This window comes from Mauremys reevesii, linkage group 3 (assembly GCF_016161935.1).
Source record: "Mauremys reevesii isolate NIE-2019 linkage group 3, ASM1616193v1, whole genome shotgun sequence".
NCBI lineage: Eukaryota > Metazoa > Chordata > Testudines > Geoemydidae > Mauremys > Mauremys reevesii.
The window spans coordinates 58,910,888-58,936,425 of record NC_052625.1 but is presented as its reverse complement, the minus strand read 5'-3'; the positions used below and the strand labels follow the sequence as shown (position 1 = coordinate 58,936,425).

The following is a 25,538-nucleotide window of genomic DNA, read 5'->3' as shown; positions in this document are numbered from 1 at the left end:
CTGATTTGTCTTACGTTCCCCCAAGTTTCACCTCATGATTTGCTTACAAAATCAGACATAAAAATATAAAAGTGTCACAGTGCACTATTACTGAAAAATTGCTTATTTTCTCATTTGTACAGTATAATTATAAAATAAATCAATTGGAATATAAATATTGTGTTTACATTTCAGTATACAGAGCGGTAGAAATAAGTCACTGTCTGTATGAAATTTTAGTTTGTACTGACTTGGCTGGTGCTTTTTATGTAAGCCTGTTGTAAAATTAGGCAAATATCTAGATGAATTTATGTACCCCCTGGAAGACCTCTGCAAACCCACAGGGTACACGTACCTGTGGTGAGAGCCACTGGTTTAAACCACATTCAGTTCCTGTGTGGATACTCCTATATAGAATTAAATTGGCCTTATTCACTTTGGAAGTGAATTAAATTAAACTGAATTAAGATCACTTCATTTCTGAGTAAAAAAATCCAAATTTGGGCTTAATGCAGTTTAATCCAATTTAAATTTACACCTTCAGTTAATACAGATTAATTTTTCTGAGTACCCCTACATAGACAAACCCTGAAAACTGCCAAATGAATTTAAAGTGCTGTTTTTAAATACATTCTACAAATGCCTTATGATAGGAATATCCAAGGCATGTCTACACTTAAAACGCTGCATCGGCACAACTGCACCGATGCAGCTGTGCCACTATGGCTCTTTAATGAAGATGCTCTAAACTGATGGTAGAGAGCATCTCCCATCTGTTTAGCTAATCCACTTCCATGAGAGGCAATAGCTATATCGGCAAGAGAGGTTCTCTCACCAACATAGTCTGTCTACACTGCCGCTTAGGTAGGTATAACTACATTGTTCAGGGGTGTGGATTAGTCACACCCCTGAGTGACATAGTTATAGCAAAGTAATTTTGTAATGTAAACCAGGGCTCAGAACACACTGCCAAATACAACAGGGGCACAGTTTTTCTTTAGAATACATGTGAAAGAGCCCTCAAGCCATCAGTGGTGTTTAAGGACTTGTCTACACAGCCCCGCAGTGCAGGCTATGGGGGCATGAATTGAACTATGCACTAAAGTATTGCCCTGTAACTGCCCTATGTAGACCCTGCTAGTGTGAACTAAAAGGGACTAATGGGACTACCTTAATGTAAACTAGGTTCCTTTTAGTTCACATTAGCAGGGTCTATGCAGGGCAGTTACAGTGCAACGCTTTACCATGTGCTGCAATTCACACTCCCATAGTCTGCACTGCGGCGGACAAACTCTACTACATCTTAGCAGTCTCTCAACCTATCAGTACAACTGCAGTAAAGGCTGCAGAGCTCCTGCACAGTATTTCATAGGAAAAAAATGATAATGTCTGTGACAACGAAATAATATGATGAGAAATAGTTGCTTGACAAATCACAGAGTTCAGGAGCATAAGGACAAATTTTGGGTGTGTCCATGGTAATGTAGTTTCTCTACAGTCACTTGCTGAACACATTAAAAAGCCCCATTTTCCCAATATATTAAAATAAGATGCTACATCCAGGTACCAGTTTCTTCTTAGCCCGCAGGACCAAAACATGTGTTTTACTTTATGCAAAGGATATTTCAGTCACATTGACATTCATGTTCTGCACGTTTTTTGCCTTGTTTTGCTAGTCACTTCTAAATGTGTATTTTGAAAAGCTTTCTGTGGGTACATGTACATGTAGTGCTTTGATATTGAAATGTGCCCACGCTTTATAAAAAGTGTGAGAATTCAGCGTTCATGAAATGACTGAATAGCAGCAATACCTATAGTCAACGTTAATTTAGGCAGGCACTGTGCTTGCTTTTCCACACACTGTTCTGCCAGTGCACCTTGCTTCTAACCTGCAACAGTCTTTACTATTCCAGTCCTGTGCCCTCACTTTGTATTGCTAATGCACTTTGATCATTGCCTGCCACAGTCCTTGCTGTTCCTTCTCTGGGCTTTTTCTATGCATGAAGGAATTGCCAGACTGGATCAGACTAGTGGTTCAGCTACTCCGGTATTGTCTCTAGCAATGGCCAGTGCCAGATATATCATAGGAAGAGGAAGGTGCCAAAACTGTGAAGGGGATAATATGGCATAACCTACCCATAAAGGAAGTTTCTTTCCTATATAGAGATTGCCTTGTAACTGCTTCTTTATTTATATAAAACAAAACAGAAACAATATGCATAATAATTTTACAGAGTTCCTATAAACCAGTAATACATTGTCAGGAGACAGGGTGCTGTAAGAGTGGTAAAAGTGGTGGGGGAAAGGAGGTGAAAAGGGGATGCAGCAGTAAGTGGAAGTGGAAAGTGGGACTACACACCTGAAGAGGGAAAATGTTCAGAAAAACTGTTGGAGGCATGTTACAGTTCTTTGCTTTGTGGGGAGTGGGGAAATACCACCATCTGCAAGGTCTTGGTTGACAAGCCCGCTTGGGAAGCTGGAGTTTATGTTTAGTAAGCACCTATCTGGAAGCAGTGAAAATTTCCAGAAAAACACAGATTTCTAAGGCTGTCACAAAAGCTAAACTTTGCAACGCATCTGAATTGTGGATTTCACAGGACCACATAATGGAAATGTTGGTTGTGACTCCATATACTGAGTTCCATTTTGCTCTTAAAGCAGAGACTCGACCTCTTTGTTTTGTATGAAAAAATACTGTGCTTTCTCCCCAAAACTTACAGCACTCACTCTGCCTATAGAATTTTCTGAGAATTTACAAGTGATTCTGTTAATTAGCTTATGAGTTAAAATTAATTATAGCAGAGTCCTTTACAAAATTTAGCATTTGTCTCTCTTCTTTGTCCTGAATTATCTTAACAAAATAATGCAGACTCTTCAAAGAACTTTAACCCTTCCCTTATAGGAATAAGACAGACTGATATAAGCTCTTTTATACTGACATAACTATATCCACATGGGTGAGTCGTACTGCTTAAACTATACCAGCATTGCTATCGCAGTACAACTTGCATGGGTAGACAAGCCCTTAGATCAGTACTGTACAACTTGATAGGTCAAATCTGCCAGGCTTCTTCAAATAAAATAGTCTCTCTTGTAACAGCACAGAACACAAGTACTGCTATTTTATTGTAATCTAATCAATTTGGGCCCCAGACGGTTTTAAGTAGAAGTAACAACCATTACCGCTACAGTTCCGTATATCTGTTTGCTTTACAGCACAGTCGTGACCCGCTTTGCTCTAGCAGCAGCTTCTATGTGAAATATGAGGCCAGTTTTAGATTTGGTAACTTAATTTAGGAACTGTCCATTTTTGACAGAAATAACCTATGTGCCACAATGCATTGTTCAGTTCATCCTCCACATCACAAAACTTCTAATGAACTTTTGTACCAATATCAGTTTCTAGGAAAATCCACCATAAACTTCAGAGTAGTGGACAATCGTCATGGCTCTGTTTCCTAGTGCTTCAAAAGTTTTTAATCCACAAGTTTTTGTCTGTTATCCCTCAGAACAGATCACAGGGTTCTTGAAAACCCAACAAGTCACTCACTACTGTTTCAAGGTTAAATCATGCTCTTTCTTACTCGGCCCAGCAGAGGACTAAAAGGAGAAGTAAGACTCCGTCCCTTACTCAGCCAACCTGAACCTTGGGTCCAGTGTAGAGCACAGACAATATTTCTTGGATATTCCTCCCATGGGAAGTGGGCAGGGAGGAGAATGAGAGGGGCCTGGAGTGGGCGATGCCATGGCTCTGTCCTCTTCCCCCAGTCACTGACCAAAGTAGCTGGTCAGGTATGTGAGGGATGCAAGCTTCACTCTCAAGAGCTTCAGTAATTGACTTCCCAAACTTACTCCGCCAGAATGGGAGACGGGGAGGGTCATGGAGAAACATCAGGGAAGGAATTGTGACTCTGGTATGTCTATCTTAATTCACTGAACTAAAGGGAACTAAGGCCACTACTTCTGATTGTGAGTATCCAAACTGGGGTTAATGTGCTTTAACTAATGCACTTAATATTTGCACTCAGATTAACCTTTCCAACTTGCCCTAGTCACAATTCCCTTTCCAGGCTGTGATGTGCCCCCCATAAGGCTTTATGGACTATGCTTATGAATGTATACATGACATAACTAGAATATGTTTTATGCTACATATACCATGTAACATATCTATGTAAAGGTTATGATCTACTGAATACATTCCTCCTATTTGTATGCATGTATCATTTTTGTACGTGAAGTTAGGAATATTGGCTGTCTGCTTGCTTGATAGCCTTAGTAAAGCATTTGGCCAGCAGATTAAGTGTCCAATCAGGAACCACTTAAGCCAACAATGAACCTGGGAGATATCAATCCACATCGGGGCTTTCCCAGGAATGTGGTTTCGCTGGTAAGAAACTCAGTCATGCATGGACATGTGACTTGACTATGTGACTCCAAAACTCCATCTTGGAGCTGGACTTTGGATAGGAGAGAGGAGGGGGCCTCCACCCACAAGAGAAAGTCTATTTAAACCCCTGGGAGACCCCTTCATTTTGTCTTCAGCTGGCTCAAGAGATAGCTTCTCCACCCCCAAGGATACCTGAAAGAAACTAGAACAAAGGACAGTAACTACAGGGGGTGTGAGTGATTGCTGGACCCAGACTAGCAGGAAACTAGTCTGTAAAAGGAAGCTTACTGGAACTGGTGAGGTTATTACTGTATTAGGCTTAGATTTGCGTGTTTTATTTTATTTTACTTGGTAATTCACTTTATTCTGTCCACTACTACTTGGAACCACTTAAATCCTACTTTCTGTATTTAATAAAATCACTTTTTACTTGTTAATTAACTCAGAGTATGTATGGGGGGGAGCAAACAGCTGTGAATACTTCTCTATCAGTGTTATAGAGGGCGAACAATTTATGAGTTTACCCTGCATAAGCTTTATACAGGGTAAAACGGATTTATTTGGGGTTTAGACCTCATTGGGAATTGGGCATCTGAGTGTTAAAGACAGGAACACTTCTGTAAGATTCTTTCAGGTTAAGTCTGCAGCTTTGGGGCACGTAATTCAGACCTTGGGTCTGTGTTGAAACAGACGGGCGTATCTGGCTCAACAAGACAGGGTGCTGGATTCCCAGGCTGGCAGGGAAAGCAGGGGCAGAAGTAGTCTTGGCACATCAGCTGGCAGTTCCCAAGGGGGTTTCTCTGATCCAACCTGTCACACAGGCCAGCTCCTGGGATGGAGTTGTCACATCCTGATCCTTATTCTGGGCTGAGTCAAGGTTCAATCTAGACCTTAGTAATTTTTTTCAAAGAGTTCACAGGCTAGTGAGTATGAGGCAAAATTTGTTTGAAAAGGAAAAAAAAAATCAGCAGAAGTTAAATTAGTCACTATGAAAGACAATATAAAAAATGGTTAATTCCCTCTTTTCTACCCTGTCCAAAAATATGAAAGCAAAGGTACATGCTAAATTAAAAGACAATTAATATGTAGGTCAAATGCCACTTTTGGAGCATACGCACTACAGAAGGATCTCCGAGTCAAATATTATGGCAAGATTTTAAAGACAACTGGATAATCTGAGAACCAAAATATCTGTAGCTATGCAGATTAAGATAATAAGGATAATCTTATTTCATAATTCCTGGCATAAATTCATCATGTGCTGGGGTCAGGAAGGAATACCCTTTTCCCATTGTAAATCTGCTAGGTACATTATGGGGGAAGTTTTTTATATTTAGCCCCCCCCCCTTCCTCTGGTGCACCATGTACTGGCCAGTGTCAGATTAGATGAATCAGTGGGCTAGTCTATTTATAGCTATTCATATGTAGATACGATAAGGGTCAGATTCTCCCACCCTTACTCACATTGAGTGGCACTGTGCTCCACTAATAGTCCGTAGGATGAGTAAGTGTGGAAATGTCAGGATGACAGAATTTGTCTGTAAATGAGGGAAAACCCCCATAACTAACAAAGACCAGAGAAAAATTTCTTTTGCAGCTTACTTTGCTTACTAGGGGACCACTCAGAACGTGAAATATGTACCTTCACTGTTAACAATTATTGAAGCAGCTCCAGTAGCAGCATCCTCAGTCTGACCTACAAATTCTAAGAAAGGGAAAAGTTACTGTTTGTATTATTTCAACAATAGCCTGTGATGCAGTTTAATCTTCCATAACCTCCAACACTTAAAAATGCTAATAACTATTTCATGTGTAACAATGCCAAAGAAGCTTAACAACAACAACAACAAAAGAACTGTTAACTTACACCCGCAAAAAAGCAAATGTGAGTCCAATGCTCTTCAATGTAGCTATGTCTCTGCTTCAATGACAGCATACTTTTATCCAGTAAAACAACAGATTCTAGGCTGGAGAAAATTAAAGCATTGAAATACACCTCTACCCCAATATAATGCGGTCCTCGGGAGACAAAAAATCTCACCGCTTTATAGGTGAGACCGCGTTATATCAAACTTGCTTTGGATCCCCCGTTCCTTGTTCCCAGACCACCCCCTCCAGAGACCCTTGTCCATAATCACCCCCAGGAGCTCACCCTGGGGAGGATGGGAGGTGAGGGAAAGGTCCCGCACTCACCAGCGGTGGGAAGCGGAGCACCATAGCTGAGAGCTGGCGGAGTGGAGTGGGCTGGGGTCGGGCTGCTCCGCTTCCCACTGCCGATGAGTGCGGGGAGGTTGGCGAAAGAATGCCCTCCACACTCACCTGTGGTGGGAAGCGGAACAACGCAGCCCCAGCCCGCTCCACTCCACCAGCTCCCAGCCACGGTGCTCCGCTTCCCACCGCTGGCCAAGCCACATTCCTGGGAGCTGGTGGAGTGGAGTGGAGCGGGCTGGGGCCGGGCCACTCTGCTTCCGCTGCTGCTGGTGAGTGTGGAGGGGATCCCTTCCCTCAAGTCCCCTCCCCAAGCAACACAGCTGGGGCAGGGGCGAGGGAAGTGGAGCGGGCTGCTCCCGGCCCCCCGCTAATCCCCCGGGCCACCCTGGGACTGCGGGGCCCCCAAAATTGCACCCCCACAACGCTTGCCTCCTAGACCCTGGGGGGGCGGAGCCTCTGACCGCCCCTGAGGCCCTCTACCCCTTATCGAACCCCTCGGCCCCGGCCCGGCACCCTTAACACGCTGCTCAGAGCAGCGTGTCAGAGCTTTACCGCATTGTATGCGAACCCGCGTTATATCGGGTCGTGTTATATCGGGGTAGAGGTGTAATGCAGCATATTTCCCCCTCTTAATTCTCTGATTTACATTTTTGAAGGAACAGCAGCCTACATTAATGAAGATGGAGGTTGTGGTGAGGCTGTACATTTCCTCTTTGGATTAATCCAGTCCATTAAATTATTACAGGCTGAGCTGGTAGTATGGCCTGTTATTATGGTTGCCCAAGACTTTCTGCTATACAACCCAGTTTTCAGTTACATATAACTTTGCCAAACATTAGCCATTTGGAATGAAATTTTCCATGCCAGGTGATTGCCTCTGGCTGATTATTATTATTTTTGAAAATTTCAGTCAAAATAATGGTTGTTAGCAACTCAGAGCTACATTTGAGGGACGATCCTGCTCAGCTCCTTACAGCCCTGGGCTAGAGTAGACAATGCTCAATACAGATGGAACCTTTGGGGACAATAGCTGCAATGCTTTAGCGAGTTTCTATTGAGCATGTGTGTACTGCAAGGGTTGGACTGTTATTACTTCATTATAATATATGGATTAAATGTACTCAGTTTACAAGCAAAAAGATATTTTCCTTAACTCTAGCCCTGCAAGGTCAGCCTGGGATGTGAGAATCAAGCTGGATTGTTCACTTCTCACACAGCATCATTAGTAACTGAAGTGCTAAAGGCTGGTAAAGACAACAGTGCAACCTCCCTGTCTGTCCAATTATGCCTTCAGTGACACTTGGGCATCCTCACTGCTTTCATTTGGGGCCTGACCCAACATCCACTGAAATCAATGGAAAGACACCCATCGATTTTAAGATGCTTTGCATCAGGCCATTGTTGATACACAAGAAGAAAGCAGCAAAACAAAGCAAATCTCTCACTCTCTCTTAGCCATGTTGGCTTTGCAAGGCTAACAGGAGTCAAAGGCAACAATTTACTTTCATCACTGAAGTGAATAGATATGACTCGAGACACACACACATGCCGAGTAAGAAGGTTCCATTTATATAAATTCACATTACAGAGTAGAACCAAACCACACTTTAAGGAGAAACTAGTGTCTTTGTAGTGACTTTTATGAGAGTAGAACTTTCTCCATCTTTGAAGTCTGCCATCCCCTGACAATGATTTAGATCCTGCTATTTTCTGCTCTAAATCAACATTGAACATTTAGGCTAAAAATTAAGGGCAAAATTTTCAAAAGTGGACACTAATTTTGGATGCTTCAATACTTGGGTGCTCTACCTGAACCTCATTTTTCAGACATGCTAAGCATGTGCAATTCCTATAGACTTCAAATGGAGTTGCAGGTTCCCAGAACCTCTGAATGCAAGTCTCTAGGTGCCTCAAATTGGGCATCCAAAATTAATGGCCACCTTTGAAAATGTTGGCCTAAAGATTTAATGTAGGCCAATTCAAACCAGCCGGACAAAGTAATGGCAAATACACTGCAGAGAACCATTCTGCACCAGAATGGGTGTGTGAATTAGACAACCTAACCAATCTACCCTTTCACCTCCTCCATCTCTAGTTTCAAATTTTATCTAAAAAAGTAAATTTTTTTAAAACTGAAATTTTACCTGTAGAAATCCCATTTCTCTTGAAATTTTCAATATAATCATTGCCAAACGAGTCTTTCCCAACCTGCAAAGAAGTTATGAACATTAAATATTTTACAGTCCGCAAAATGGTGTAATGCAACCATCATACACTAGACTTTATTTTACAGCTCTTTTAGACTCTTTTATCTCAGTTACTTGATTAAATAGCATTTTACAGCTTTCTCCCACCTCTAAAATAAAAAGCACATCAGATACAAACAAAATAATGCACCTTTCACACTCACCTTGCATCACTGGCATTATAATTCATTCATCCTTCTAACACTAAACTGAGTATTCAGTGGCAAAAACCTACATTAAGAAAGAGTTATGGTTGCTTGGTGGCACGTCATACCCTGGTAGACTGCTGAGTTGAGCAAAAAAAGTCTGAAAACCAGGAAATGCACAGTTAAGGTTGTCCATGGAACCTTAGCTCTGCCCTCTTTCAGCAATGCCCCAATATGCCCGATTAACATACAAACATTTATTCTGCTATGTCCACTCTTGCTGAAATGTACAAATACTTCACCCCTTTTTACAACCCATTCAGTCTTACCCACATGATTCCATCTAACATGCCACTGTAATAATAAAGACAGTCCTTGCCCCAAAGAACTCACAGCATAAGTTAATTGGTGGATGTGTGCAGGGTTTATGTATGTGTTGGGGTGCATTGGCAGAGTAGTTGGATGGAGGGGGTTGAAATGCATTGGCACAACTTTGGGCTGCAAGAAGGTCGGGGTCCACTGGCAGAGCTAGGGTTTCAGGGGGATTAGGGTGTATTGGCGGTGCTGGGGGTATAGGAAGGTTAGGGTTGCATTGACAAAGTTGGGGGTGCAAATGGTTTGGAGTGTACCAGCCAAGGGATGGGGTGTAGGAAGGCAACTATAAAAATAATATGTAACAAATGGAAGAAAGGGGAAGTTGACAGTATAAATATAAATCATAAGCTTTAAATCAGAAGGAATTGTAGAAAACTGGTAAGGGAAGCAAAGGGATACAAGGAGAAAATTATGGTCAGCAATGTAAAGGACAACAAGGAGTCATTTAAGTATATTAGGAACAAAAAGAATCCTAACAATGGTATCAATCCATTAATAGATGCAAATGTTACAATTATCACTAATAATGCAGAAGATGTGGAAGTGTTCAATAAATATTTCTGTTCTGTATTTAGAAACAATAAAAATGGTGTAGTAATATATGATAATACACTTTCCAGTCTAGTAGTATCTCAGGAGAATGTCAAATAGCATATGCTAAAGTTCAACATCTTAAAATCAGCAGATCCAGATAACTTGCATCCAAGAGTTTTAAAAGAGCTGGGTGAGGAGCTCACTGGATCGTAATGTTGATTTGTATAAGTCTTGGAACACCAAGGAAGTTCCAGAAGACTGGAAGAAAACTAATGTTGTGCCAATATATAAAAAGGGTGAATGGGATGACCAGGGTAACTATAGGTCCGTCAGTCTGACATTGATTTCGTTGGGGTTGGTCCTGCTTTGAGCAGGGGGGTGGACTAGATGACATCCTGAGGTCTCTTCAAACCCTAATCTTCTATGATTCCATGATCTCAAGGCAAGATAATGAAGATGATGATATAGGACTCAACATAAAGAATTAAAGGAGGCTAATATAATTAATGCCAATCAACATGAGTTTATGGAAAATAGATCCTGTCTGTCACAGAGCGTCCCTTCACCTAGCCGGTGAATACCGCATCCCAGACTGTTCCTGCAGTGTCCTAGCCACCAGGGGCGGCTCTAGAGATCACGCTGCCCCAAGCAGCGCGGAGCGCTGCGCCGCCCTTCCCCGGTCCCGCGGCGGGTCCCCTCTTCCCGCGGCTCCGGTTGAGCTCCTGCCGACGTGCCAGCGGCAGGTCCACCGGAGCCCGGGAGGAGCGGACCTGCCGCAGGCATGACTGCGGAAGCTCAACCGGAGCCGCGGGAAGAGGGGACCCGCCGCAGTCTTGCCTGCGGCAGGTCCGCTAGTCCCGGGCTCCGGTGGACCTGCCGCAGGCATGCCGGCGGGAGCTCCACCGGAGCCAAATGCCGCCCCCCCGGGAAACGGCCGCCCCAAGCGCCTGCTTGGCGCGCTGGGGTCTAGAGCCGCCCCTGCTAGCCACAAACACATGCAGACTGATTCTCTTTCATCATGCCTGCATTTAATCTTCAGTGTCAAAGGATAACAGCATGTACCACAAGTTTACAGCAGGTGGTTTTCCACACAGTTCTCTTTTCTCTCCAAGGTGCACCCACTGAGCTCTCCTGTAATTCCTGTTCCTTCCAAACATACCCTTCCAGTTACTGAACCAATTGCCTCATTAGCCCAGTAACTACCACCCAAGCATCAGTAATCCGCAACAGAAACTAGTTAATTGACTTCAATTAAGCCCGTAATCTTTCCTGTGCTGCAGCAACCTCAGTGACAAGGATGCCAAAGTTAGTGCCCGGTCATGCTGTCAAACTAACTCAATATCTTTTTTTTTTTTTAAATGAAATTGCAGGTTTGGTTGAGAAAATTAATAGTGTTGATGTAATATACTTAGACTTCTGTAAGACATTTAACTTGGTTCCACATGGCATTTTGATTAAAAAACCTACAAAGATAAAATTAACATGGCACACATTAAGTGGATTAAAAGCTTGTTAATGTAATTATAAATAATAATAAAATGTAATTGTAAATGGGGAATTGTCATCAAGAGGGTGTGTTTCTAGTGGGGTCCCACAGGGATTGGTTCTTTACTCTACACTATTTAACATTTTTATCAATGACCTGGAAGAAATCATAAAATCACCACTGATAAAGTTTGCAGATAATATAAAAATTGGGGAGTGAAGAGTAAATAATGAAGATGCAAGGTTGCTGATACAGAGTTATCTGGATTGTTTGGTAAACTGGGTTCAACTTCAAGCAAACAATATGCATTTCCATATGTCTAAATGTAAAATGTATACATCCAGGGAAAAAGAATGCAGGCCATACATACATTATGGGGTCTCTATCCTGGGAAGCAGTGGCTCTGAAAAAGATATGGGAGTTGTGGTGCATAATCAGCTAAACATGAGCTCCCAGTGTGATGCTATGGCCAAAAGGCCTAAATCAATCCTTGGATGTGTAAACAGTGGACTCTTGAGAAGGCGAAGAAAGGTTATTTTACCTCTATATTTGGCCCTGTTGTGACCACTGCTGGAATACTGTGTCCAATGATGGGATCCACAATTCAAGAAGGGTATTGATAAATTGGAGATGGTTCAGAAAAGATTGATTAAAGGATTTAAAAACATAATTTATAGTGATAGACTCAAAGAGCTCAATCTATTTAGCTGAACAAAGAGAAGGTTAAGGGGTGATGAGATTACAATCTGTAAGTACCAACATGGGGAACAAATATTTAATAAGAGTCTCATCAATCTAGCAGAGAAAGTGCTATAACATGATCCAATGGCTAGAGGTTGAAGCTAGACAAATTCAGACTGGAAATGAGGTGTACATTTTAAATGGTGAGAGTAATTAACCACTGGAACAACTAACTAATGGGCATGGTTGATTCCCCATCACTGGGGGTTTTTTAAACCAAGACTGGACATTTTTCTGAAAGACATGCCCTATGAATTATTTTGGGGAAGTTCTGTGGCATGTGTTATACAGGAGGTCAGGCTATATGATCACTATGGTCCCTTCTGGCCTTGGAATCTATTAGTCTATGAAGGAAAGTTGGGGTACAAGGTGGTTGGGTGCACTGGCAGAGCTGGTGGATGCTTCTCACCTGAGCCCTGAAACACTCTCCCCTATCCTCGGACCCCTCACCATTATCCCCCTTCCTGTCATTACAGTCCCAAACCTCTCTCCCTGCTATTCCCTCATTCTTCTGCTTCCAAAACTCTCCCCTTCCCAGGAAGCATTCACAGGTCTACTTTTTCTTCGCTAAATACTTTGACTACATTCCCCACAAACAACACTGCCACCCATGATTCTCAAATTGCAGCAACCCCCCGCCACTCACTCCAAAACTCCTTTGGGCTTAGGAAGAGGTGTCATGGATCCACACAATCTGTGTTATGCCCCAGCTTTTAAACAATCCTTTGGAGGAGCCCCTTCAGTGTGCCAGACCCCCAAGGGGTCCCAGTCTTCTTTAGGGTCAAACCATGTGGCCTCAAGATCTTCATGACTGAGGCCAGGTCTACACTAAAGTTAAGTCGACCCAGCTACGCCCCTGAGTAATGTAGTTAGCCGACCTAACCCCCGACATAGACAGCATTAGGTCAATGGAAGTTAAGATTATCCAGGAAGATGGATTAACTACAGTGACAAGAGAATGTCTCCTGTCGCTGTAGGGAGTGGCTTTGCCGAGACTCAAAGCTCCAGCACTCCTGTTTCACACCATGAGCTCTGCCCAGTGAATTCAACTGAGATAAAGTCCTGTTCTGAGACTTTTTACTCTCTTCAGAGATCAATGCACCTCAGCAAGTATTTGTAATGACACCAGGCAGCCTTTTCAAAACAGAGAAGGGTTTTATTAGTCAACTAGAAAACACCACTGGAAAGTCCTTAGAAGCAAAGGTGAAGACAGAGTTCAGACTGGTCAACCTCAGGCTCTGTCTCAGCTGCTGTACAATCCATTTTGGCTCTCTCTCTTTGTCTGTTAGTTCCAGATGAAAGCTTCGGTCTCTCTGTAAAGGCCAGTCCTTAACATCTGACACCTTTCTGTCCTTTGTCTTCCTCCTGAAGGACCCCCTTTTGAGTTTATGTGTTCACCTGCTGGAGTTTCCTGTTGCTAGATGTCAATTGTTCAGTCCTTGGGGTTCCCATTGTTTTTCTGGATATTTCATTGATATGAATGTTTCACCCAGCCCTTAATGACCCATTCATATCACCCCGGACAATTACTGGACCCAAGCACCACGTCTCCTGCTCTGCCCCAAGACCATCTTAACCCTTCTGCACCCTCTGGGTAACAATCCCTAATCAAGTAAATTATCATGCATAAAATATTACAGAAAATTCCCACTTCATCACAGGGGGATTGTGATTAATTTCTTGTTAGTTATGTTAATTGAAGGTGAGTTCACAGCAATCAGCCTCAGTGAGGTCTGTCGGTGATTCATCCTGTACCTTTCAGTTTCACAGTACAAGGCAGTAGAAGGAAACTGTGTTAGGGAGAGCTGTAACTCAGGAACCCCACAGTTAAATAACCCCAAGTCTGACACACTAACACTACCCTGCACTCCAATGAGGAACATCAAATTTCAAAGCAATCCTTGTAACCATTTGGATTGTAGAGCACTTACAAGAGTTGAGCTTTTAAGCTTATAAAACAGCAGGACTGGAAACCTTCCAGTGGGTTTGAGTGCCATGCATGCATTACCTTGGGTAAAACTCAACAGAGTGAGACCATATTGACCAGCATCAATATTTATTTATTTCTAGCTCTGCGCAACAAAAACCCAACCCAAACATTTCAAAACTTTTCTTTTTAAATGTCTATTTTGGAGCGAATTATATGTCCAGAACCCCTGGATCAAACAACTCCAAATTTGCGTCACTAATTCTACTCTGCACTCTCCTGAGACAGACCATATTTCAAAGGAATCTGGCTAAGCATGTCAATTTTGGAGGACTTAGAAAGGGGATGACCTTTAAACAGAAGTAGTGATGCAACCTTAAATATTGTGACACTGCCACATCACTATAATTCTATCCTGCACTTTTTGCCATTATTCAGTTTCAGACTGAAATATTAATAGTAATTCCATTGTTCGCTTTAACTGCAATCCATATTTTGAGTTTTAAAATACCTTTCTAGCTCTAAGTCTCCCCCACTGCAAAAATATCAGGTGTTATAAGTGAGGCCACTTGTCTGGTATCAAACCAGATGGTCCCCTTTCTGAGAGGTTTGTCTCTCACTGGTAGGGGGACAAAAATGGATATGACTTTGTCCGGTATCTGATGGAGAACACCACCTACCCCCTCCAGCTCTTTAAATGGCACCCCCCTGTATGGCATGACCTTGCAAACACCATGCGTACAAGGTCATGTTGGTAGAGGCGGGGCAGCATGCTCTTAAAGATGGTGCTTCCCGTGTGGCATGACCTCACATGCACCATCAAACTATCAAGGGCAGGGTCACACCTGCAGGGTTGGGCCCATGCTGTTCCTGGAAGTACTGGAATGTCCAGTGTTCTGGGAATGTATGAGTGGCCAGCTTAGGTTTTATACATTTTAAGTGTATAGTCTGGAAAATGAGTCTGTAAACATGTTATCATAGGATTCTATATTTATTTTCCCTCTGGGAGTTCCAGATCAAATGCACTCAGTTTACAAATCAAAACACAAGCATCAGTGCAAAACACTGGGATCCTGTTTTCAATATGCATTACAAATAGGACATGTTATAAAGTTTAGTTAGTAAGAGAAATGTTGAGGGCCTGAAACCCCAGTGTGAATTGTTTTAGTTATAAAATTTAGCAAGGCTTGATTTGCAATGTATTCTGCTGAATATAAAATACTGCTGTCTGCATACCTTTGAAGGTTTCTGTAAGAGATTGTGTGAATAAGGAATGCATGCACCAGGAAAAGATAAGGTGTGAAAGCCATCACAAATGTTCAGATGATCAAGAAAAAGTGAGAGACTTGGAAAGACTAGGAGACAATCAGAAAACATCCAGTGTATTCGATGCCAAACATGTTAGCAGCATTGATGACCTCAGAGGCGAGGCAGGCACCCCCGAAGATGAGACAACAAATAGGAGATAACAATGGGAAGCCCGACAATAACCATCAAATAATAACAGCAGAAAACCCCAAAATTAACACCACTTAAGGACTAATGATTACAGGATGACATTGCAAAATGCATGGACTCAAATGGGAATTTACAACTATAAAGCTGGGGTGTTTTGCCATGGAACTCTGGGTTCAGTCCTACAAAGCCTCGGACCATCGGATCGCGACTGACAAGAGCCCAGCTCCTCACTCGTGCTCAATCTAACTGGCCATTAGATTGACTTGAGCTACAACAGACTGGTAAATATAAACATCAACTGGCAGGAGAGAGAGAGAGAGAGAGAGAGACTGAAAAGCATATGCTAACTGTTGTATTTTCAATAAATGTGGCATTTTTGTCTTCTCTATAAAAGAGCCAGTGTGCTTTGTATGAGCATAACAAAGACCCACACCAGAAACTGGGCAACACTAATAGTGCAATGCAACAGTAAATGTGACTGCTTGAGTCATCCTTCAAATAAGTTGTTAAATAAAGATCTGTTCTTGTCCAGCGGCCAATGAATTGGGCAAAGAATTGGGAGATAAGCCCAGTGTCCTAGCCAATGGTCTTTTTGTCCATGACACAAGTGCTAATATTCAAAACTATGTCTGTGCAAGTGGTTGCCTTGTTGTCTATTGTGAGGTACGTATGTACCTCAGCTCTGCGAGATACCTTGAATACAACAAACACTATACAAAACCTAAATCTAAACACACATTTAAATCATAAGAAGATTCTTTTCTTTTGCTCATCCCATTGCACAGCCATATTTTGAAGGGAACTTCCATTTACAACATCTGCAAGAGATTTATCTTAAAACGTCACTAGGGACAGTCAATGTCTCTAAATAGCAGTTTGTAAGGCAGAAAATTGGTTGAGTACAGTCCAGGTCAGATGAAATTAATGCTAATAAGTGGGATAAGCATCTGCTCTGGTTTGTGAGGGTGCATACACATCGTTTTCAAGGAGATTTGCAATTTGGGGTATTTCTGGATCACTGATTATTCCTGGATAGAGTCTGTGGTCAGGGACCTCATCAAAGTTATCCATGTTTTTGTGACCTAACAATTGTGTTATTACAATGTGCTGTACCTAGGGATAACCATGAAGGCGTCTTTGAAGCTTCAGCTAGTGCACAAGGCAATAGCTACACACTTACTTAGTCACAGAGGCATTTCATAGCTGTTCTCCAAAGGCTGGATTGACTTCATATTTCCTTCAACTTGCTGGTTTCACTCTAGAAAGTCTAGATTCTGGATATTTTAGAGACTTGCATCTCTTGCTACTCAACTGTCACAAAAATTGATTAGGTGGGGAACTTTTGCTTACAGCTCCTAGATTTGCACATCTTGATGCTGAAAGGAAGGTGTTCTTGGTGGAGGACCCTAGACCATCAGCATCCTTGCCTGTTTATCTTCAGCGCACTGTGTAAGGCTCATCTATTCATTCAAGCTCTGCCCTCAGGGAGATGTGAATATGGGGCATCAAGATCATTTTAGAATTGAGTACATTTAATATGACACCATCAATAAATATAATATATTGTTTTTAAATGTTCACTACGTATGCTCAGACCCTGCTAGATGGAATATGTTATAAATAGAAAAACAAACACTTCTTGGTCTATTGACTGCAGAAGATACTGTGTACTGAAATATTGTTTCTTTATTCCAGAATCACTACATTTATATCCCTTTCTACTAGGCTTGTAGCTACACAGTGTTCGATGTAATTCACACTCATTCTTATTCACAATTTTTCAACATGTGCTTTCCCTGGCTTGCTATCAGCATTTTTCCATGTGCCATCAGGAGGGTTGACGACATCACAGATGAAATTCTAGCAGTCTGAGAGTCAAACTCAATCTGTACCTGCAAATTAATTGTATTGAAAAATATCTTTGCTGACACATCTTTTGTTCCATCTGCTCCGTATGCTAAATTCTGTCATTAACTTTTTTTGAAGAGTGTTTACTCTTTTCCTTGCATAGGGAATGCAACCAGTTTTTGCTACTAAAAATAACAGAGCTAGTAATGTGGAGAAAAACATGGTTTAAAAGGTGATTACATATTCTGAGCTGAATTATAGATGCAGCTACACTTTTATAACAAAGTAAAGGTTCAGGATCACTCTATTCTTTCACTCTATTCTTTCTAAGTTGGTTTCACAGAGTAATTTGTATGTTTGAACTGCTAGGAACTATAAAAAGGAAAGACTATATAAATGGCAATACAGTATTTACTCTTTTTGAGAAAAAAATCAAATGCAACTGGGACACACAAGCAGAATTTAACTCATCAGCTGCAGAACAATGACACCAAGATTAGAGGAATCAGCTAGGATCATCCCAGGATAGCTGCTAAAAGCGAAACAGTCAAGACCTATTTAGAATACCCCCACCACACCCCCGAACAGCTTTAATTTAGATTGTTAAGACAGACTTTTTTTGTGATGGCCAATAGAGAAAGGATGAGCTTCAGGGTAAGATAGTGGCCTTGAACTCAAGAGACCTTAGTATATTTTCCAGTTCTGCCACAGGCTTTCTATATGACCTTAGGCAAGCCATTTACTCTCCCTGTCCCTCAGTTCCCTATCTGTAAAATGAAGATAATTATTAATTTCTCCCAGCCTTTGTCTGTCTCATCTTCAGGACTGTGACTGTCAGTATATCCCTCTACAGTGTCTAGCACAATGGATGCTACTGTTATATATATATAAAATATAGCTGCACCCACTGCTAGAGATACGCAGATCAAAAGACAGAAAGCAACATGCCATATGTCATTCTGACTGGGTCAGGGTCAGTGTTTGGTAGTGAAAACAAAATCCATAGCAATTTATGGTGTCCACACTGCTCTTTATGTGGATCCATTATATTCATAATGCATGACCCTTATTTTTCTTCACATCATCATAATTTTACTTGTAAGCTGAGAAAATATGACCTGGAATCTTTAAGATACCATTAAGATGGAAATGCATGATATGATGTGCACAGAGGAGACTAATTAAACTGATACAAGTCAGACATTTTTCCTGCTGGACTGCAACACACTGTCTTCCAACCGTGGCCAATGCCAGGTGCTTCTGAGGGAATGAACAGAACAGGTAACCATCAAGTGATCCATCCCTTGTTGCTCATTCCCAACTTCTGGCAAACAGAACTAGATAAGGGCAAACCCATAAAGTGGGACAATGGCCACTGGACTGCTGTTGGGGAAGGGTGAACCAGCGTGGGTGGGATAAAAACTGACTTCACCATCACCAAAACCAGAAGACAAAGAAAAAGAAGCTTTCATTTATTATTTGAAATCATGATTTTTGAGGGCTGATACATGATCTTTGAATGTTTAGTGAGTGAAATACTGCAAAAATCTCAAACTGACTCCAGACCAAAGCTTGCTTGAGGTTAACATAAGAACAGCCATACTGGCTCAGAACAAAGGTCCATCTAGCCCCGTAACTTGCCGCCCCAAGCACACACTTGGCGTGCTGGGGCCTGGAGCCGCCCCTGATGAACTGAACAGGTAACCATCAAGTGATCCATCCCGTCACCCATTCCCAGCTTCTGGCAAACAGAGGCTAGGCACACCATCCCTGCCCATTCTGGCTAATAGCCACTGATAGACTGTGAATTTATCAAATTCTTTTTTGAACCCTGTTATAGTCTTGGCTTCTTCAAAGAGTTCCACAGGCTGACTGTGCATTGTGTCAAGAAATACTTCCTTGTGTTTGTTTAAAACCTGCTGCCTATTAATTTCATCTAGTGACCCCTAGCTCTTGTGTTGTGAGGAGTAAATAACACTTCCTTATTTACTGTCTTGATTCAGTTCTTTTTTCAGAGCTTTGTTTGTAGAAAACAACAAAGAGTCCTGTGGCACCTTATAGACTAACAGACGTATTGGAGCATACGCTTTTGTGGGTGAATACCCACTTCGCCAGACGCATGTGGTGGAAATTTCCAGAGGCAGGTATAAATATGCAGGCCAGAATCAGTCTAGAGATAACGAGGTGTCATAAACAGTTAGTTAAGGGTTAAGGTCTCTTTTACCTGCAAAGGGTTAAAAAGCAGTACCTGAGGAACACCTGACCAGAGGACCAATCAGGGACAAGATAATTTCAAATCTCTGTGGAGGGAAGTTTTTTTCTGTGTTCTTTGTTTTGAGTTGAGTCTCTCTTGGGAGTTAAGGGAGTCCAGACATCTTAATCAAGTCCTCCCAGGTTTCTGCAATACTTTTCATCTATTCAGTCTAGTGAGTATTAGAAAGGCGTACTAGTATTATAAGTTTATTTCTACATTTGCAGTTGTGTGTTTGCTGAAGGAATCTCTTTATTTCTATTGCTGTTACTTTGCTTTTACTGAGAAAGAAAGGGGGAGGGGGAATTCTCTCCAGGTTTATAGGTTAGACTCTGTGTATTGTTCCATCCTGGTATTACAGAGATAGTGTACTTTCTTTTTGTTCTATTAATAAATTATTTTCTTTTCTTTGGACTTGGTTAATTCCTTCTCTTGTGGAAATTCAGGGGAAGGGGAGGGGGGAAGAGTGAGTTCCTCCTGGGTTTGATTCACGGAGTTGAATTGGTGTGTATCTCTCCGGAGTAGGCTAGGAGAGAGAGGGAGGGGGGACGTGGGCTGCTTCCCTTTGTGTTGAGATTCAGGGAGATTGAATCTGTGTTCCCCAGGGAGAGTTTTGGGGGAACAGGCAGGGTGTTATCCACTTTAAACGTAACTGGTGGCAGCAGGACCAGATCTAGACTAGGATTAGTTTAGAGGAGCTCATGCAGGTCCCCATCTTGGAACCCAAAAGCTCCAAGTGGGGGAATAAACCTATGACATGGTGGCAGAGGTAGGATGGTATTAAGAACCAGAAGCCATTGAGAGCTATTCTTTCCCTCTAGAGCAGGGAGGCAGACTGAGAAGGGGTGGGGGGTGAGAAGTATTCAGCTTCTAACAAGGTATTGTTAGAAGGAGTTTTCCAGCTAGGCTAAGTTGGAGGTAATAGGTTTTCTGACAGGCTTTGTTAGAAAAAGACTTTTTTCTTCTTCTTCCTTTCTTTTTTTTCTTTTTCTTTCTGGCTGCTTGAAAAAACAGCTAGGGAAGAGGTGCAAGTTTTTCTAGGAGGCTTGTTAGAAAGGACCCCCACTGTGAGGTACTTAGCAAGTGCTAGAAACAGGACAAACCAGTTTTTTTTTGTCTTCTCAGTATTTCAGCAACAATCAGCAAAACACCATTTGCAAATGAAAAGTTTTGTTTTCTTTTTATTCAACCGGGAATAGAAAGGGTAGGAATTTGTGAACCAAGCAACACAGTTCACTGACTGCAGAGGGGTGTGGCCAGCACCAGAAAGCACAAAGAACACAGAAAAAAACTTCCCTCCACAGAGATTTGAAATTATCTTGTCCCTGATTGGTCCTCTGGTCAGGTGTTCCTCAGGTACTGCTTTTTAACCCTTTGCAGGTAAAAGAGACCTTAACCCTTAACTAACTGTTTATGACACGAGGTTAGTTCAATCAGGAAGGATGAGGCCCTCTTCTAGCAGTTGAGGTGTGAACAGGAGAAACTGCTTTTGTAGTTGGCTATCCATTCACAGTCTTTGTTTAATCCTGAGCTGATGGTGTCAAATTTGCAAATGAACTGAAGTTCAGCAGTTTCTCTTTGGAGTCTGGTCCTGAAGTTTTTTTGCTGCAGGTTGGCTACCTTTAAATCTGCTATTGTGTGTCCAGGGAGGTTGAAGTGTTCTCCTACAGGTTTTTGTATACTGCCATTCCTAATGTCTGACTTGTGTCCATTAATTATTTTACGTAGGGATTGTCCAGTTTGGCCGATGTACATAGCAGTGGGGCATTGCTGGCACATGAGGGCGTTTGTAGAAAAGTTACTCCAGAGGTAAGAAGCAGGATTGAAGACAAAATGGAGATGATGCAGCTGCCTTTTATATTCTTTTTCTATGCAGCTTGTATTTCCTTTGTTCCAAACACAAGCTGCCCAGCACATGGCCTGGAATCCTTAAGAGTTCTGTCCATAGGCATGTCCCTGCATGCCTTGCTGAGTCATAAGGTATAGCCCTTGACACTTTCAGTGGGTTCATTGTACAGTTGATGTCCCTTGATGGGCCATCAAGCAGGCTAGGCAGTGCTGATGCCAATCTGTCTGGGGGTGTCATCCAGATGCACAGCACAAGTATGAAATACAGATATACCCTACATATCTATAACTTATAATACAAAGGTGATACAAACATATAAACAAAATTATCATACTTGGTGAATTGTAACATTTTCGCAGATACCTTACACAGCATATCTTGTCAGATTCCTTGCAATTGTATAATATTGGTGTCAACAATATCATAGTATCAGAGTGGTAGCTGTGTCAGTCTGGATCTGTAACATGCATCTGACGAAGTGGGTATTCACCCACGAAAGCTTATGCTCCAAAACATCTGTTAGTCTTTAAGGTGCCACAGGACTCTCTGTAACGTAACAAATAACTAAAATAGCAATGACTTATTGCAATGCTATTTTACCTTGAATGTGTAGAATTATATTATGCAGGTCCCATTGACATGTGCAGAGACTGTATAAATGCTGTTTGAGGTAAGATTTATGTAAAGCTATAAAGTGAAATCTAATTTTTAAATAAAATTAAGAAATGTTGGTGAATTCTAGAGAGCTTAGAAAATTTTTTGCTTCTACTTTGTCTTCCTTTCCTCCAACACATAACTAAGACTACGAAAAAATGTTTGTATATCGACTTAAGAAGAGATAGGGTTTTTTTGTAAAGTTAATAGCCATACCACCGGCCTATGGAATTTGACTAATGAAGCAAACATTTCAGGAAACACATATTCTACCTTCGGCAGTAAGCGTAAGCAAATTCTGGACCATTTTCAAATAATTCACGGTACGTATCACCACAAAAAAAATTAGCATTCAGTTAGGAATATTAACAGCAAATTCTTTATAAACTTTTTCATTTCAAGAATCTGACAGCTACTGAAGACAAAGAGACCAAATATCTATGACTTGCAAGATCTGGGACACTGATAACCCTAACATAAGAAAACCCTAGAGACCAGCTAGTGACAGGTGAACCTAAGATGGTTTGCGGGTATGATTTGGATACATATCTATACCTCATTAACCTAAACACTGGGCTGGAAATCTAGTAAGAAAAGGCTCTCTCAGGAGATTAGGAACATTTATCCATGTCTTACCTGAAAATTTCTTTTCTTGGAGTAATGAGGTTGAGGCAGACAAGAACTGTCAGTCGGAGGCACGGGAGATGAGGCTCCATCTCTGTGAAACAGCCAGTTGAGACACTTCCATAGTGTAGGCAAAACTACTCAAATAGTAGTTATTAATGATCTTCTGTCAAACTGGGAAGGCATATCTATAGCGGGGTCCCGCGGGAGCCAGTATTTTAATTAATGCCTTGGATAATGGAATGGAGAGTATGCTTATGAAATCCGCAGATGACACAAAACAGGGAGGGGTTGCAAGCACTTTTGAGGACAGGAATAGAATTCAAAACAAATCTTGACAAATTGAAGAATTGGTCTGAGTTCAGCAAGATGAAATTCAATAAAGACAAGAGCAAAATACTTCACTTAGAAGGAAAAATCAAATGCACAACTACAACATGGGGAAAATTAGCTAGGTGGTAGTACTGCTGAAAAGGATCTGAGGGATACAGTGGATCACAACTTGAATAAAACTTAACAGTGTGATACAGCTGCCAAAAATGCAAATATTATTCTGGGATGTATTAACATGAGTGTCGCATATAAGGCCTCTCAGGTAATTGTTCTGCTCTACCCAGCACTGGTGAGGCCTCAGCTGAAGTAGTGTGTCCAATTTTGGGTGTCACACTTTAGGAAAGACATGGACAAACTGGAGAGAAGAAAGCAACCAAAATGGTAACAGGTTAAGAAGACCTGACCTATGAGGAAAGGCCAAAAATTGGGCATATGTAGTCTTGAGAAAAAAAAGACTGAGCAGGGACCTGAAAACAGTTTTCAAATATGTTAAGGGCTCTTATAAAGAGGATACTAGAAACCCTGCCCCTGCCTGAGCATTTGAGAGAGACCAGGGTCTCCACAAAACAGACACTTGATCTCCATGGTGGCAGGTACTCAGCGAGGGAGATGCAGCAGGTGGCTTTCCCTCTCTTAGCTGTCTCTGCCATGCGGCACTCTGTGTGGGTTAGCAAGGACAGAGTCCTGGTGACCGAGGAGAAAAGGAATCCTCCTTGCCAACAATGGCAGACTCTGACAGCCTGAAGACTTTAAGCCTCCCCTATTCTTCTCCCCCCACCATCTTGTTCATAATTGGTCTGCAGCAGAGAGGAGCTGGAGAGGCAGATGAAATCCGGCAGTTTGTCAGAGGTGGAGCCACACCTCTCCTGCCGCTGACTGACAGGTTTGGTCTGCCTCCAAGGCTGCACAGAGCAGTGTACCCCAATGTCATGGATCTGTGGACCTCATTACAAATAAAAATTCCATTCTTTCCTATAGTATGTGCCCTCTTAGAAGAGACATTGGTCCATCAAACCTGGTTTCCAGTCCCTAGCAATGGCCAATATCTGGTACTCCAGTAGAAAGTGGGGGGGGGGAGGGAAAGAGGTGAGAAGGGGGAGCAGTGCATCCGGTCAAGTGTGGAATGCTCTTTATGGTTACAGCAGGGTGGGTAAAGGCTAAGGCTAGAAGGGGAGGGAGTTCCATCTTAATCCTAGCAGTGATCAGTCCTGAACCATAACATTTAATTATCCTTATCGCTCCCTGTATACCAACAGATGTTATTAACAGTAATAAAATTATCATCCCTTTCCAAAATCAAGATGCAGTAACACAGGAATATAGGAACTGCCTGACTGAACCAGACCCATGATCCATCCAGCTCAGAAGCATGTCTCCAACAGGTGCCAGCACCCAGATGCTTCAGAGGAAGATTCATGAAATTCCACAGTAGGCACATGTAGGATAATCTATGGTTCCCTGCTCCCTGCAAAGATCTCATTCTAATCCCTAGTAAAGGTTGGTTTTAAACCATGAAAAATGAAGTTTTATATCCCTTCCAAAAAATTTTTTAGCCTATCAGTACTTGACTGTTACCACTTATGGCAGTGAATTCCAGGCTGATTGTATGTTATTAAATATATAAATACAGCATGGCTGGTAAATGCAGAACCAAAAAAAATCATCAACTTACCTCTCGTTCTTGCAATACAGGACAAGGTAAAAAGGAGGGGCCGGTCAAGTTTAACTCAGTGTAATTCTGAATATCTCAAGTTCTCTCAGGTGACATTATTCTAGGCTTTGTGATTTCTCATTACATGCAATTCCCACCAGACCACTATCCAACTCTTTGTTCTGGCTGTCTTGTAAATGCCAGAAGAACAGTTTCCCTGGCAGTACTTTGTTAATACATTTCTAACCAAAACCAGACGAGAAGAGATGCATTAAAAAGAGAGTTAACTTTTCTATCAACCACATAAAAGTTCCACTGAAACTTGGATGAACATTTGGCTTGGTTGTTATCCAGTGGCTTCAAGTCAATGCTTACCTTACAAATCATCAAGGTCTTGGCCCCAAGTCGAGCAGCCTGGATGCACTGATTGGCTCCTTTCCCCCCAAAACCAATGAAAAACTTATGTCCATGGATAGTTTCTCCAGCTTTTGGTAGACGAGTGGTAAGGCTATTGCAATTAAAAAAAAAAATTACATATATTAGTAACTGATAGGTCAAGAGTTGTAAAAATAAGAGCTACATTGATACAGTCCTAAGTGGCACCAATGTTCAAGTTGGTGCTACAGCAGGAGGCAGTGATGAGTTAGCCTTTCATTCAATAAATCACAAAAACTGACGATATGAGAGATCTGTTAGATTATCTAGTTCATCCAGTACCCATGTCAGGTTGTTTCCTATCATATTTTATAAATGCTTTGTCCAATCTAGTTTTAGAAGTGCTAAGCAAAGGAGGAACTGTTTTTTTGTCACAAGTTTGTACATCACCTAGGACAAT

General features: G+C 41.8%; 2 protein-coding genes across 6 annotated transcripts in view; one reads left to right on the top strand and one right to left on the bottom strand.

Annotated features, from left to right (window-relative positions):
* The window catches only part of BABAM2 (BRISC and BRCA1 A complex member 2), a 425,434-nt gene that overhangs the window by 49,666 nt on the left and 350,230 nt on the right, over positions 1-25,538 (top strand). The window lies entirely within an intron of this gene.
* The window catches only part of RBKS (ribokinase), a 99,659-nt gene that overhangs the window by 46,218 nt on the left and 27,903 nt on the right, over positions 1-25,538 (bottom strand). For all 5 annotated transcript variants that reach the window (XM_039530881.1, XM_039530882.1, XM_039530880.1 and 2 more), the window contains exons 2-4: positions 25,079-25,211; positions 8,725-8,788; positions 6,012-6,074 (exon numbers count right to left, since the gene is read on the bottom strand). In XM_039530881.1, the coding sequence (XP_039386815.1) occupies positions 6,012-6,074; positions 8,725-8,788; positions 25,079-25,211 (260 nt within the window). The remainder of the gene's footprint in view (positions 1-6,011; positions 6,075-8,724; positions 8,789-25,078; positions 25,212-25,538) is intronic.